Source organism: Micropterus dolomieu, linkage group LG13, assembly GCF_021292245.1.
Source record: "Micropterus dolomieu isolate WLL.071019.BEF.003 ecotype Adirondacks linkage group LG13, ASM2129224v1, whole genome shotgun sequence".
NCBI classification, from domain to species: Eukaryota; Metazoa; Chordata; class Actinopteri; order Centrarchiformes; family Centrarchidae; genus Micropterus; species Micropterus dolomieu.
This window is the reverse complement of record NC_060162.1, coordinates 29874303-29891291: the sequence shown is the minus strand read 5'-3', so window position 1 is coordinate 29891291 and position 16989 is coordinate 29874303. Positions and strand designations below refer to the sequence as shown.

At 41.3% G+C, this 16989-nt stretch overlaps 1 protein-coding gene and 2 long non-coding RNA genes across 3 annotated transcripts; 1 reads left to right on the top strand and 2 right to left on the bottom strand.

The window, feature by feature from the left end:
- Positions 1 to 1387: 1387 nt before the first annotated feature.
- nfil3 (nuclear factor, interleukin 3 regulated) lies at positions 1388 to 8268 on the bottom strand. The gene is made up of 2 exons (XM_046067237.1): positions 8081 to 8268; positions 1388 to 6058 (listed from the first exon to the last, which is right to left on the bottom strand). Exon 2 carries the CDS (start codon positions 5951 to 5953, stop codon positions 4709 to 4711), a length of 1245 nt encoding a protein of 414 aa, XP_045923193.1. The 5' UTR covers positions 5954 to 6058; positions 8081 to 8268; the 3' UTR covers positions 1388 to 4708.
- LOC123981958 lies at positions 7200 to 11025 on the top strand. The gene is made up of 3 exons (XR_006827862.1): positions 7200 to 7436; positions 10574 to 10702; positions 10816 to 11025. It is a non-coding gene; the product is annotated as an uncharacterized LOC123981958 (long non-coding RNA).
- A 426-nt stretch (positions 11026 to 11451) lies between these two features.
- On the bottom strand, positions 11452 to 12202 carry LOC123981959. The gene is made up of 3 exons (XR_006827863.1): positions 12150 to 12202; positions 11663 to 11755; positions 11452 to 11535 (listed from the first exon to the last, which is right to left on the bottom strand). It is a non-coding gene; the product is annotated as an uncharacterized LOC123981959 (long non-coding RNA).
- Positions 12203 to 16989: the final 4787 nt, after the last annotated feature.

The following is a 16989-nucleotide window of genomic DNA, read 5'->3' as shown; positions in this document are numbered from 1 at the left end:
TTCCCCCCCCCCCCCCCCCCCCCCCAAATTCAAATTAGCTTCATTGGCATAAATGTATGGCAACAATATTGCCAAAACTACATATAAGTACATAAGGACAATTAATTTCATACATTTTATTAGATAAGGAAATAAAACAGCAAAAGTTGTATTTGTATGTGTTAATACAAAATAAAATAATAACAATAAAAAATAAAATAAAATATAAACATTCTGTAAAGATAAATATTTAAAATAAGTAAAACAATAAGCATGTGTGTGTTAGAAAATGAAAATAATATATTAAATTAAAATAAATAAAACAGTAAGCGTGTGTGTGTTAAAAAAAATTAAATAAAATTTTAAAATTTTAAAAATAAAAAATAAAAAAAACTAAGTAAATGACACAGTGTAGTGTGTGTGTGTTATTATAATAATATATTAAAAAATTAAAATAAATAGATAAATAAATAGATAAATCTGTAAACATGTGTGTGTATTAATAGAGAATTATTTTTAAATTAATTAGTTCATTAAAAAAAAAGAAAAAAATGTGAGATTTAAAAACACAACAATTACTAAAATATCAAACAATCAAAATAATAATAATTTGAAAATTTGTACAATTATTTATCAGTCTAAGTTTCCACTGGTTGTCATCACTTCATGGCATGAGGAGACATATTTTGCAGCAATTATTTCACATTTGGGCATTTCTCCCAGTAAATAGGGGAGTTTCTGTGTGTCTGATATGAATTCGGGGTATATTTGGGAAATGTTTGCAAAGTGTTTTTGTTTTAGTGTTTTATATTCAGGGCATGAGGTTAGAAAGTGCAGCTCTGTCTCTACCTGTCCGCTGTCACACTGGGAGCAGAGTCTCTCCTCTTGTGGTAGCCAGCTCTGTCTGTGGCGACCTTTTTCTATGGCCAGGCTGTGTTCACTCAGTCTGTATGTTGTCAACATTTTTCTTAGTTTGGAACATTTTATTGTACTCAGGTAATTTGCCAGTGTGAATTCTCTTTTTAGGGTCAGATAACATTGTAATTTACTTTGTGTTTTGGTCGTTTCTTTCCAGTATTCAATATATTTTCTTTCTGCTTGCTGATAATTTGGTTTGGTCTGCTTGAGTTGGTGTTGCTGTCCTGAGGCTGTTGGGGACTTGTTACTGCAGAGAGCCTCAGGACCAGCTGGATCTAGAGTGGACTCTTCTCTGGTTTCAGCAGTAAAAGCTGAAGAGAACTTGGTGTGGGAATGTGGGAAATACAGTCATTTCTGAGCTTTCTTCACCAGCGTGGAGATGTGAGATGCAATGAAAAGCAATTTTTCTGTGAGGACACAACACTATCTTAAGGTAGTTTATTTTTGTAGAAATGGTGTGTCTGTAAAAAATAAAAACTGAAATACATGATTCAGTGAGTAAATTTATTATAAACAAAAACCCTCACCATTACAATACATCTTGAGAAATGTGTTCAGATACAAATAGCTGGACTTCAGGCTGCTAGGCAAATAGTTATCACCATAATTATATAGATATTCCAATCCATGACAAATGCACAAACCATTCTTTTGAAATGATTATTTGACATATCAACTAGGGCAGTCAGCAGTTTTACACTGAAAACCAGAGAAGGTCACAAGGTATGATATTATTACCCCAAATAACTAGGAGAGATTAATTTGATGAAACCCTGCCAGTTCTGGATTTAACATTTAATATTACGATTACAAGAACTGTAAGGGTATAATGTGGAAGAATATGTCAGAGCTTTATAAAATCCAGTTACACTCTTCAGTAACATCAGATGGCAGTCACCATCCAGTCAGTGTCACATTCTTGGTTTAATCAGCAGCCTGGAAGGTTTAAATAATCAACAAAAATCTGCTACAAAACAAAAACAGAAGCAATGTCTATAAAGTTACGCTAAACTTAGGTAATCAAAAATATGGAACTTTCTGCTCTTTTAAACTACAGCAGAGACAAGGGAGTATGTAGTGTGGTGTCTGTGAAGGCGTTTCAACTCACTGCTGGAATGCAGTGACAATGTCACTGACTGCAACATATACAAGAATCCAGTATTGATTACTTAAGTGATGAAGGTAGGCATGAATATAGTCAACCAAGGCCGGGAGAGAACAGAAATGCTGCATTTTATGGTCCATAATATTCTAATAGATTCTTAGAAAGCTTCCTGAAAAGAATTTGTAATTTGATATCAGTTATAGGGAAAATAAGAATGCCCAAAGTCTCATTCATTATTGGAAAATGTATTCTTTGTGTAAGTGCTGTCATCTATGGACAAACTCATACTTCTGCATGTATAGCTGACATGCTGTGTTTACATTAGCTGTACATATTAATGAGTAATTGGAAGTGTAACAATTAAACATATTTTCCTCTAATCAGTACACTAACATAATTAAATCCAGGAAATGTCTTGGAATTTATTAAAAAAAATAAAAATAAAAAATTATAAACCCATAAAATAAAGCATTACCGAGCATTCCTCTAAAGCAGAGCACCAACATACAAATGGATTCAAAAACCACACTACATTCAAAACATTACAGATTTCAGTTTTAAGGCAAAGAATGGCCAGACTACAGACCTTTGGCAACATTTGCTAAAGTGCCACCCAACCAAACCTGTAATGATAGCGGCAGCAGGGCAGGCTGGAGCTGGTCGTTAATATCTGGGGCCTTTTCCAGCTCCATAAAATCAAAGCACAACAGTGTTCAGTGACAGGTATATACAGACAAGAGTCATGATTCATTTGGAAAAATAAAAATAAAAGCTTCACACATAATGTCAATGATGTCTGTGACACATCAGTGATTAACAATTAACTGTAAATTCTCAAATAGTACCCACAAATCCTTTATTTGGAATACCTCTACTGCAGTGAGCACCAATTGTTTTATAACTATAGTTGATTATATTTTATTAAAAAGTTCCCTGTTTCAACACATTCTCACTCTCAACTCGTCACAGACCCCTCAATCATTGCTTTTTAACGCACTGGCTACCCCTTTAGCATAATTTTGCCGGGCTCGACAGTCAAGTTAGTAATAACAAATATCCAACATCTGGCTAGTCTTACAAACAAAAACATGCAATTAACATTGTGAAACGGCACATTAATGTGAAATGGTAGTTTGGTTAGGTTTATGCACAAAAACTTCTTGGTTAGGTCGAGTCAAAGATCATGGTTTGGGTTAAAATAAGTATGCTGTTAAATATCTTAAGTTACATAAGCAAAAAAGAATCGACATTAACCATATTTGTTTCACATGGGAAACCAGCACTGGGCTCCTGGGTGAAACACTTATTTAAACTTACTAACTACTTGTAGAGTTAAACAATGACCTTAAAAGGCCTCCCATTGCATTCAAAGGTGACACCATGAAGTCTTGTGTCCGTCTGTGGCGACTTGGGAGTCCCGATAACTACTTCTGTTGGACGATAGTTACCCAGAAATAATTGCGATAAACAATATTGTCATTTTAAGACCATTTTATGCCAATTATTTAATGATAATAGCATAATAATGGAAGCACACCCTTTTAAAGAGCAACTTATTTTTTTTAAATCTCCTAAATAAATAAATCCCTGTTCATCTGCTCCGTGCTGCTTGGCACAGCTTCAGTCAAAAACAGACCTGCTGCAATTGTTCTGCAGACAGACAGAAGATGTCCGCTTCCGGTGTTATCCTGAAATCTGCATGCTTGCCAAGAATTGCATGCACCTAGCGGGTGGTAACGCTAATTCATGCTGAGAAAAGAGGTGGATGCAAATCTCGGCAGGTAGCCTACAACATCTGTTCTGCCGAATTATGCATCCACCTCTTAAGATCCATTTCAGACAATTTGCTGTGCTCCCTGATCAACCGCAGTTTTCACCACATATTTTTGCTGAATCATAAGGAATGCTTCTTATACGAAGTGTAATCAAATATTAACTGTAAATATTCATAAAAGATATACTTACAGTCATTTATCACCATTGATGTAGCCCACAAAGGATATTATAGTATTTAAAAGCAGTTTTTGGAGGTGCATGCAATTCTCGACAGGTAGGTAAAACTCATAACACCGGACGCAGCCGTGCCCTGTGGAAACAAGAGTACAGACACAGCACGACTGGCTGAAATGCTGCAATCTTCATTCTCATGTAAAATAACATGCAAGTAAACGGGCAATATTGGCTAAAATGAGGTATCATACATAAGTCGATAATGTAATTATTGTGACAGGCCTGGTTGAGAGTGAGAACGGGTTGCCCTGTTTTCTTATCTGCTCCTGCTTTAATTTGCTGTTAATGCATGTTTACCTGTTAAACATGGAACATATAGTGAATAGTCATGTCATTCGCACCACTCTGCTGCTCTCCACAGAAATACGGTTTTCAATCTATTCATTTTAGTTGCCATTACTTCTTTTCCAATCCCTGATCAAGCTGCCGTCAATGAAACTATGCACATGCCATTACTTGAACACCTTTCATTTAAAAATTTACAGTAATCCAAATATTTTTACCCCCAATATCAACCACAAAATGCAACAGCAAATACTGTGGAAATGTGAACCATACCAAGGTCATTCAGAGGAACATGGCTTTGATAATGACTCTTGATGATCAGTGGTGCATTTGGTTGTCTATCACAGACCCTGGCTGTGTTGTGATCAGTCTCCTCAGACAGGCCACTTTGGCAGAGAGGTCAGAAAGGCCCTATTTCATATACAAGTCCTCAGCATCTGAGTGTGCATAGGACAATTCTTTTACAAGGTCAACGGTTTTGTTTGAGGCGGGGCTTGGGGTCAGCCTGCTACTTTTGAAGCCATTCTGCAGTGTCTTTGTGCTGCTTTTATGCTTTTTCTCAGACCGGTGGATCCAGTCTTGCATGTTAGTGACCTGTAATGACAAAGGGCACGGGGGGGACTGGGTGTATGCTGAAAAATCCTGAGCGGTCTGGTAGCATCTTCCCTCTGAATTGTTGATGGGAGAGGAGGTCTTTCCAGAAGACTCATATTCAGGGTCGATGGCCTCCACTTTGATTTGGATGGTTCTGGCTTTGATCCGCAGTTTATGGGGCAAAGCTGAAGAACTGGCATCTGGCACTTTGTGTGTGGAGACAATGACGCTTTTTGGATCACCTATATATGATATTAACCCTTTGGGGACCTGCTGCTCATCCTCACCATCTGATGATTTGCTTATAGCGCCATCATCTGAGCTCCTGGGGGAGTTACTGGACGATCTGGTGATCTGCAGGAATGAAGCAGGTTGGGAGTAGACTCCAGACAATGGACTGGCCCTGTAGTTTCTATAGAGTTCATAGGGACTACTGCTCTCCTGTGCATAGCTGCCATTCTCTGCTGGTTCTTGCTTGATGTCTGAAGTCTGGCAGATACTAAAGCTACCCTTTGCAGTTGCAATACATGTCTCTGGGATGTGAGGTGAATGCTTGATGACTGATATGCAGCTGCTGCGCAGGTGAACAGGCTCCAAATCTTTGCTGGAAGAACCTTGGCCAGCACTGAGTGGAACAAACTCTTGGTAGGGGTTTACAGTGGTGGAGTTGGATAACTTTTGGACTTCTTGAGCATATGCTGTCGAGCTCACCAGGCCAAACTTCAGTTTCAACGACAGCAGCTCAGCCTTGAGGGAGGCATTTTCTTCTCCAAGGGCCATCAGCTTGTTCTCAAGCACCATGTCATTTATACGTCTCTTCTCCCTGGACCGTTTGGCTGCCTCATTGTTTTTGCGGCGCCTCTCCCAATAAAGGTTGTCTTTCTTCTCCTCTGGGATAAACTCCCTTTTCCTGCGACAGGCAGCTTTAGCCTTAAACGGAATTGCAGAGATTTTGTGGCCCATCAGGTCTCTGTTAGCCCCTTGTAAGGCGACAGCCAGGACCAGGGAATCATCTCCACTGTAGGACTCATTGGAGTCCACCTCTTGCTTAATTGATTGCATATTATCACTGCTGGTGACTGTTAACAGGTCTTTACCGGTACACCATACTGCTTGTATGCATACAGTAACTGCCACATTGGATTAATCCACTTCAATTGAGGAGATCTGTGAAATAACAGATAGTGAAAGGTGGTTTAGATGTCAGTGTCAAGTTCAGGTTAACGATAAAGTTAAAGCAATGTATTTCCACTAACCCTTGTATCTGGTTATATAAGTTGGTTGTATATCTCACGTCTCAGTACTGCTGAGATTACAAGTTCAAATGAACTTAAAATGTAAGAAAGGAACATAACAGAATTAGTTCCATTTTGAATCAAGCGTCATTCCTCAGATGATTAAAAAGTCATAAACGACTTTTTCAGTTAAGGTAAAAAAAAAAATTATATAATATATATACATACACACACACTAAAATTTTGAGAATGGTAGGCACAACGAGTGAATATTGTTTTATTCAGTCTGAAATCACATAATAATAATAATCACCAATTCCACTTTTAAAAAAGCCTTCCTTGCAAATACATGGTACAAATATTACAAAATGTGTAATATTAAGACAAGAACAATGCTTTGTATTTTTCAGTCCAATATCTTGATTAATTTGTACTTTGATGATTTCAATAGTGGATTATTATAACTCATTATCATCTTAAATATAATCTGCATATAGTTTTGAAGTAACCCCTGCTACTTTCTACTCTACTTTAAACCATTTTTAAAAGGACGGTTTAAAGTAGAGTGCTAGCCTAGTTAAAAAGGCAGTTTAGTCCGTTTTGGGCATCCACACTCACATACTTCTCTGTACATCCAGAGAAGGAAGAAAGAACTACAAACTGTTGAAATCAGAACAAGAGGCGCAGCAAAAGCTCAAACACAGAGGCACAGAACTACAGGACACAGTCATCCAACAAACTCCCACATAACTAATGTTAGTTATGACTGCTGCAGAAAGATGTCTGTTACAGAAAGAAAGATCAAATGTCCCAAATAACTCTCTCCCCTGACTTTGTTAGTGGCTTGGGTCTACATTTACGAAATTAATACAAAAATTCTATGAAATTCCCATTTTACTATTTGAAATACCAGCCACAGCAAATTAACTCATTCCAAAGATTTCCTTGTCTATTTTCTGAGATCAATGGTTCAGGATCCTCCTTTTTGCGTATCATATGACATCAAGTGTAAATTTGGAACACCGTGGTAAACGGAGTGCTCGCCGTTCTGCCCCAGATTCCTTCATTGTGTCTGTTTCACAGTAAACGAAGCGCCGCGCTGCCTCCTCCTGCATTATGCAATATTTACCAGTGTGCAACACCACGGGCCTTCAATCTTACTGAATCCACAGAATGAACGCTGTTTAACACTGTAGCCATTCACTGCTACATGACATCACTACCTTGCTTACTCACGACCCGACGGCAGCAGCGTGGGGTCTACCTCCGCCCCAACAGAGCTGTTACAATGTGACGACCAACTTCATCAGGTAACGTTACTTTACAGAAAGCCATGCGTTGGAAACGATAACGGGCAGCAGCTGCGGGGGTCCTAAAACTGCAGCTATGTAATACTGCAGCAGCCACACGGCTGTGATAACGACTGCCAGCCACATCACAGTTTGGGTTACAACACTATGTCGCAATCAAAATGGGAAATGAGCAGCAGCCAAACGCTGGGAACATATCACAGTGGCTAGATTCCACACAACAGGATTCACTGCTGAGTGTGAACATACATCTGTCAGCGTTTATGTTCACATTTAAAAAGTTTATTTCCCACCCTGGTCTGAATTAATAAACTCTAGCTCGTAACATTAGGCCTTCGTAACGTTAACGTTATCTGAATACATGTCAACGGCCATTATTCCGCTTCCATCAGCTAACGTTAACCTTTTGCACGAGCGAGCGGCCAACCAAACGGGATGATAACGTTACACAGAACCTGAGCCTGGTTCGGTTGCTAACGTGGATCCTCTGACTTTAAACTGGGATTAACCTCCGCAGGTCAGACACATGACACAAATCTAAGCTAGCTGTGCGCCGCTGGACTCCGGCCGTTTTCAGAACACCACCCGCACAACTGTCTGGAACACTAGCAGTGAGGCTACGGGTTGCAAAACTGTAACGTTACCTTTTCTTACGCCTGGTTGGAAGGTTCGGTCTGGTTTCCACAGTGTAACAAACACATGGAGGAAGTTTAGATGTCGCATCAACTGATGAATAACTCGATATAATCCTACACGTTAGGAAGTAGCCTACCTAGTTTTCCTTCCTCGGCGAACTCCTCTGAAGGTGGATTCTGACTCGTGGATCTGTGTTAGTAGGTCACTGCTTAAGTGGATTGCGTATTTAGAAGCATGACATTAAATGACATTCACTGCAGCCAATCAGAATGCAGAATTTTCCAACTTCAGCCAATGGCTCTCGGTCCACCACAGAGCTCAAATCTCATGTATGTCGTCACCCACGGCGCGCGTGGGGCTGGGGGGTTCTTCCACACATCTTTCATGTTCTGCCGTACTGCTGTACACACGAACACCTTTATAAACAAATAACTTCACAATGTGCAGTATGCTGCTCTTCTACTACTACTAATAACAGTGAGTAATACTTAAGTATAGTTAAAATGTAAAAACAAATTACACTACTAGGCAAGATTCCATAAATAAACTGTCACCACCTGCACAAACTTCATTATGTCATGAGCAATGCAACACTCTGTAAAAACTCTTCATTAAAGTCAAAATGTTATGAACTTAAATACTACTTGAAATAAAACATGATTTGTTGAGTTTGGATAAAGTTTGGATTTGTGAAAGTGAAAACAAAAATGAACCTAATTGCTTAACTGAGAGCAATACAAGAAAATAACAATTTATAAAAGTAACCACATGTATAAATGGTCTGAAAAGAATTTCACTTAGATCCGCTACAATATACAATGCATCCCAATATTTACTAAATCTACCCTGCATGCAGTTCACCCACATGAAGAGCCTGGCTCTGGGCTGTTATTTTCTTCCCCACCAGCTTTGCGACAAGTCCCGCCCTACTGTGCTGTGATTGGCTAATACTTGTTACCTCGACATTTTGTTTTCAGCCCCCTATCAACATTAGTGACAACTGACACCAAAGATAATGCAATAATATCCATCCATCCATCGTCAACCGCTTATCCTGCGTACAGGGTCGCGGGGATGCAATAATATATCAATATGTTTTAAGTCTTCACATCTGCAGATGGAATGGAACTCAATTTAATCCCTTGTTCAAAATAACAAAATAGGGAAAGTTAATTAAAGGCAATCAGTCACCAAGAGCCAGTTGCACCAACAGGGCTTACGCCTGGTCTTAAGGTAAATAGATTTTAACTCAGCATTGTAAGTCCAACCTAATAGTTACGCCAGTAGCACCATCTAGGCTTCCCGCTAAGACGGGGCGTAAATCTTATGCCTAGTCAGAAACAGGCGTAAAGTCAAAATCTAGGCATGTTTCTATATTAACGACTTGATAACTCAGCAGAAAAAACATGGAATGCCTTATACACAGACTTTACAACGAGCAGGCTTTTAGACAGGAGAGAGTTATTAGGGACAGAAGCAATTCATTTACAATGATGAGGAGTTGATTGAGAGGTTTCCATTCTGTCGGAGAGATATATATGAACTTGTGGAAGAGCTGTCGCCCGACTTACAGTTGTTAATAGCACTATGTTTTTATGCAAATAGTGGTTTCAAAACACTGTTGGAGACATGATTAATGTCCACCAATCCACTGCATGTTGGGCCATCTGCATGACGCATGTATCCTACCAGGATTTCGAGGCTGGAAGAGTAAATGGGATGCTTCTCGGCGACAGTGGATACTCACTGAAACACTGGCTGATATCGCCTATAATTGCTCCAAGGACTGAGCAACAACGATGGTATAACACCATCCACACCACCACTAGGTCACCTGTTGAGCGGTGCATCGGAGTCCTCAAGCTCCGGTAAAATCCTTTCCACAGTGTCTGTGTCAGCATCATGGATAGCGGCATAGTGCTGTCACTAGATCACTCCTATAAAAAAAGGCTATATAAACAAACTCGCCAAAAGTGACACATTTGGGTTTGTCAGTAATCATAAACTAGGGCTATTTTTTCTGGGATTCATTGTCTTCATGGGGAGATGCAGATGCACCCTGAGCAAGTCTGCACCATAATAGCAGCGCGCATTGTCCTCCACAACATCTGCGTCACCAAGAGGATCCCTCTCCCTAGGCAACACCATCAGCTGGTGCAGGAGGAAGGTGTCCACCCTGTAGACCGTGCAGGGAATGAAGACATTATTAACGCTTTATAAATGTAAACTATTGCTTCACTTCAAAATAATTCTGCTAATTGTATGCTGGTTGTAAAGCATTAATAAATAAGCCATAAAGAAAGGCCAGTATAATAAACATATTTTATTTACATATAATTGCCATTGATTAATTGCACACAATTTGTCATTAGGCTTAATTACAGAATTACAAAGGCCCCCCCCTGTCACGAACCCCCGGCCGTGATGATTGAGTGTTTGCGTGCTGGGTGCTTGTTATGTTTTCGTCTTGTCTTGTGGTGTTTGTGTCACTTTCCTGGCAGTGTTCGGGGGGCGTGCCTTTCTCTGGCTGCTCACACACCTGGCAGAGGTCGTCACTGCACCTGCACCTCATCAACCCAGCAGTATTTTAGGAGCAGCCACACATCCAGTCAACGCTGGATTGTTGTGAAGTATTATGCATGTTACCACTTTCCAGCCAGTAATTGAACTAAGTTACCCGTTTCTGCCCGCCTGAGCTACTCGCCTCTCGTTGTGCCCACAACTAACCATGTCTCTGTCTCAGGAATCATCTCTGGAGATCGGCCCTGGATACTCAGTCCCAGAACTCAACTCACTCGGCTCACGCCTCCCTTAAAACAGTGTGTGGACCTCCACCCTCCAAGCCTGTCAGCCAGCCACTCTCAGGAACGTCCCCCACACCTGGACCCCCACTCTTGACCTCCAGCAGCCCCACCTCGCACAATAACGTTGTCAAATAAACCGTTGAAAGCACCATCACTTGTCCGGCCTGCTTCTGGGGCTCCCTCTGAATCCTGACACACCCATCCTCTTCAGAAAAAGGAGAAGACCTGTTTATCTGTTATTGGAGCAACAGATTTTCGCGATTTACGCTATTTTGTTTTTTAAGCTCCAGCTTTTCCTGCTTGGTAAGTGATTTTTTTTGTTTCATTCTCCACTCTAACACTTTCTTTCTCAAAAAGCATCTGCTGCAGATCATCCAGCCTCCTCCGTTTCACTGGCGGTGCACCACTGCTGCCTTCATGGGAAGTTTGTGGAGTGACTGGGGCCTCCATTGAGTCTGAAAATATAGAGAATCTGTCATAGGCTGTAATGGAGACCAGGGGTTCCATTACCTGAAATAGTCAACTGAGTATTAAGGTGGGGATTATTGATAAAGCAGGAGCCATACACATTATTATTTTGATTGTTTATTTAATTTGTGAAACATTTGATAGCTGTCTTTGTTGTGAGTAGTTCCACAGGGGGGGTCTGGCCATCCTGCCTGTGTGGAAAGAAACCTCAATCAGTGATAGTAAACGTTCACGACATAGTATTGAGTGCTTTTTCTCCATTTCAGTTAGTAGTTAAATTAGTTTAAACAAGATAAGACAAACAATGCAAGTACTCACCTCTTCCTGGTTGTCTCTTTAGCAGGGGGCGGAGGCAAAGGAGTGTTGTAGGCCCAAGCACCTGCATAAGAGCTGCAGGAGCAAACCATGAAGCTGAGAGGGGGTGGGGAGTAAAGCCATCAACAATGCTGATTTATGTGATTATTTTGAGTATGCTTTATTGATTTACTGATAGAAATTTGTATTTATGTAAATATTCATTCTTTGGGCTCTATTTTTCTGTGGTGTTGGGTTTTTGGGTAAATATTTATTATTCTAAATGATGGTGGTTCCACCTGAGTAGTTTTACCCACTTAATTACCTGCAGGAGGGAGTGTATAAAAGGCAGCAAGTTACTTTAAGTGTAAGTTTTTTTTGTTGGTGTTGGTGTTTTCACGGGTTTGTGTGGTGAAGCAGTTAGTAGGTTGGAGGACCCAAATGCAGGACACGAAAGCCAGCAGGAACAGTTCAGAAGGGTTTTAATACAACAAAAGGTGAGCACACTTACAAACTGAGTGGCTAAAGACAGAGTCCAAAAACAAAGGTTGTCCAACAGAAATCCAACATACAAAATCCAATAACGAGCAGGGAAACAGGGAGAGGCTGACGACACGAGAAACACACTGCTACACAGGGTGACAACATACAATGACCCGACAAGGACAAGACAGAAACACCAGATATATATACACAGGGACTAACGAGCAGGGCGGGAGCAACACAGGTGAAAGACATGAGGCTAACGAGGCACAGGCAGGGAGAGAGAGAGCAGGGGAAAACTGGGACAGACATGCAGAGGGATCAATGGGGTAACAGACATGACAAGGGTTACTGAACACTAGACGACAGACAAGACAGACCCCCAAAACCCAACAGACCAAAATAACGCTAACTAAACACAAAAGGGCAAAACACGGCATGGCAGACAGGCAGAGTGTGACAGGTGTCTCCTCTTGTCGGTATGGAAGACAATAAATGCCACGTTTGTGTTTGCATTTTACCTCTGTCTCATGTCTCTCTCTGAAAAACGTAAAGCCACTGCCAGGCCATCGGACATAGGCCTACTGTTATCTGACAACTTCTAAGACTTAACTGTTATTGTACTGTAATATATACGCTACACACCTTCACAATTCACACTCTCGCTTGAGTGGTCAAAATCCATCTCTGGAGAGACAGCAGTTTCTTCCAGGTTGGTTCCAACACTTTCCGTACCGACCAAACCAGTAACACCCGGGGAATCCTCTCCAAAGATATCCACAATTATGGCACTGTACACTGAAGTTTTTTGGTGGAAGAAACCTCCAGTCAGGTGGTGTTTTTTTTTTTTTTGGAAGACAAATCTTTTTGCGCGTTGCTCAGAAGGTCTTTCCGATGGCAGCCTCAGTCCGAGCAATCGTTAATCGCCTATGTTATCCGTGTTGTTTGTTTCTTCTTGTTAGTTATTGAGTGTGATTGCTTGGCAGTCAGTGTGTGTCTGTGCTGACTGTACAGCTCTATTAACTTTCGTATCTCAATGTCGGTCAAATTTCTTTTTCTTTGATCTTCCATTGATACGGCTACAACTTAACAAAACAGCGGAAGATAGTTTACAACGTATCCTAGCAACACACACTGCCCTACAACAGCTTTAGTTCCGTGGCCATTCACATGAATGCGCATCACTAAGGCCAGGCATAGTTGAGCCTAGGCTTAAGTTTAGTTGGTGCAACTGACGTTCAGTCATTTCTAAAGAACACGGGGATCTTGCCAATGTGGCTTACTTCAGCAGGCTAACAGTAGCACAACAGCGTGGAGTGTAGTAGCTTCACTGTATCTACATTCATTAGTAAAAACCGTATGATACTACGACAGTGGCGCATAGTGGTATAGAGTAGCGGTTGAATATAAATGATGAACACAACAAAGAGCAACTGGAAGATGCATTGGAGACAGGACTAATCCAAAAAGGCAGTTTTGTTTATACAAAAAGGGAAATATTATTATTGGTTATGTAACAAAATACATGAAAAGGTGCAGTTCATGTGCTCTGTTTTGGTCATGTTCATGTGCTTAATTCAGTTTTATTTATATATAGCACCAATTCATAACAAAAGTCATCTTGTTGCACTTTTCATACACTCAACGCTCTGGCTCCCACTCCACTTTTGGAGACTCTATGAACCACAAGTAACCCTGCATTCTGGGAGCGCAGTGCTCTGGTGGGGTAGTAAGGTACTATAAGCTCTTTAAGAGAAGATGGTGCCTGACCATTAAGAGCTTTGTATGTGAACAGAAGGTTTTTAAATTCTATTCTGGATTTTGCAGGAAGCCAATGCACAGAAGCTAAGGCTGTGTTCGAAACGGAAGGCAGTTGCCTCGCTGCCTCGATACCGTAATAGACAGCTGTCTCAGAAGGCATCACTTTCAAGTGAAGGCGGCTCTGTTTACATTAGTTTCGAATAGCCCTCTAGGTCAGCACTTACACTTACGGCAACGTGTGACGTCAGCACGCCGTCTTGCGTCTCTTCTGGCTGTCAGAAGAGACACTAGCCTTAGCATCAGCTAACTAGCTATTGAAAAGCCAAACGGCTAACAGACGCCTCAGAAATCATACTGAACAAACTTGGTTGGTTACAGTCACAGGCTAATACTGTATGATAGTTCAGTGTTTAGTTCTCGCTAGATTTTCTATCTTGACCAGTTTTTGAAAGCTTTGCCGGCCGCAGCCGTGCTACTTTATGGGTAATAGTCACCATCGATGCTGCCTTCAAAACTGGCCGTTACTGGGGCAGCTTGAAGGCATCTCAGTAGACAGGAACAGATCGTTCGAGCCATTTCGAACAGCACTCAATGCCTCACTGTCCTGTTAGACATCTTCTGAGACAGCAGTTTAGCCTGTTTCAAACACAGCCTAAGACGGGAGAAATATGATCTCTTTTCCTGGTTCCTGTCAGAACATGAGCTGCAGCATTCTGGATCAGCTGAAGAGTCTTAACGGACTTTTTCGAGCAGCCTGATAATAAGGAATTGCAGTAATCCAGCCTAGAAGTAACTAGGGCTGTCCACAACTAAGGATTTACATAGTCGAATCAGAAACGTCAAGTCCTGCCTATAGTCGAAACATGTGTGTTTTTTAGCACGGTGAGCCGAGGGGGGCTTCTGTAAATAATATCATGGAGCAGGTCTAGACCAGCAGGTCTAGACCTGCTCCATGATTGTTGTGATTTGGCACTTTATAAATAAAAAAAAATGATTTGAATGTTCAGGTCTACATTAGGTCTGAGTGTGTCATTTAAAGGTACTTTTTTTCAATTGAAAGATTGAACAGATTACAACAAATGTCTTTTCTTTGTTCGCCATAACTACACTGGCATTCTCCTTATCAGTGATCACGCATACAGCTAATGTTTTGTGGCAAGGACAATTATCCTTCTCCCACTACCTCTCCACAGGGGTACCCCAACGCTCAGTGCTAGGGCCACTTCTCTTCTCAATTTACACCACCTCACTGGGGCCGATCATTCGCTCGCACGGCTTCTTTTACCACTGCTACGCAGACGATTTGCAGCTCTACCTATCCTTCCCGCCAGATGATCCCACTGTCTCGGCGCGGATCACAGACTTTCGAACATATCTGCATGGATGAAGGCGTGCACCCTCAACTAAACCTCTCTAAGACTGAACTCTTGGTCATTCCAGCCAAGCAATCTATCCACCATAACATCAAACTACAAATTGACTCCTCAACCATCACTCCAACAAGGGTGGTGAGAAACTTGGGTGTCATGATTGATGACCAGCTGTCCTTTTCAGACCATGTTGCTGCTGTCTCTCGGTCGTGCCACTTTGCTCTGTGCAACATCAGAAAAATCAGGCCCTACCTTACTCAGTATGCCACCCAGCTTCTGGTACAGGCCATGGTTATCTCGCGCTTCGACTACTGCAATGTCCTCCTAGCAGGTCTTCCAGCTTGTGTGGTGAAACCCCTACAAATGGTTCAGAATGCAGCAGCGCGTCTGGTTTTTGATCAGCCCAAAAGGACACATGTCACTCCATTACTCAGTGACCTCCACTGGCTCCCCGTGGCCTGCAGAATCAGGTTCAAGTCACTAATGCTTGCATACAGAGTGACTACTGGGTCTGCACCCATCTACCTAAACTCCATAATACAAGTTTATGTTCCTTCTCGGCCACTACGCTCCTCCAACGAACGCCACCTGGCTCTGCCATCCCTTCACACAAAGCAATCCCAGTCCCGGCTATTCTCATCTGTGACACCACAAAGGTGGAACATGCTACCATACGCCATCAGAGCAGGGGCGTCCCTCTCTAACTTCAAGAAGCTCTTGAAAACTCATCTCTTCCGAGAATACTTCCTCTTATAACACCTCTAACATCTAACATGCACTTCCTGTGCTCTTCTTCTTCTATCCCCTAGAATTACCTTGTATTGATTGCACTATTTTTTAACTCTAACTTCTTTCCCTAGGTATTTACCCCATTGATGCGATATGTGCCATTAGAGCTTACTAACATTTATTGCTGCTTTTATTAATATGTATTGTCAGTTGTAGATCTTGTGCTGTATTTTATGCTCTGTTAATGATTGTATGTTGTTCCTCAAATGTAAGTCGCTTTGGATAAAAGCGTCTGCCAAATGAGTAAATGTAATGTGATGTCCAATCACAAGTATGGATGCAAGTAATGAGTACTAACCAGTCACAGCACAGTAGGGCAGGACAGTTCGCAAAGCTGGTGGGAAATGCTGCCATCCACCTTGCTAACAACATCAATGTTTATATGATGATATAAACAGCAAAATATCTGTGGGGCTGTTTCCCACAAGCAGAATTCAGAAATACAGCATAACAGAAAAAGTGAGGCTTGACCTAGTCTGGTCAGTGCATTCTGGCTTTATCCATTTCATGATGCCCAAACCAAGGTGAGAAAGAGTGACTATGTCAAGCCAGGTGTAAGTAATTCAGATAAATGAGCAACCACAGATTTCTTAAAGACACAGATTTATTGATGTTGAGGCCGGATATTTGAGCAACTGAGCAACAGCTAATAATGGAAGTGTAGCTATGAGGAGGTAAAGCATATGCAGAAAAAGGAAATATATCTGCTGTAATCAAACAGAGAGAAAATTATTGGCAGACTAAAGACCGACTGAATGTGTAAGTAGCTTAAAAAATACATTTTGGCTACGTTCAGACTGCAGGCCTAAATGCTCACTTCAGTTTGAACTGTCTGCGACCTGAAAGTGACCCGCATGCGCAGAAGAATAACACGACGTCACGCAGCACGCTGTTGTACAGAAGTTAGCTCCGGTTAGCTCCTACTTGCTAACGCTGCCAATTTTCATG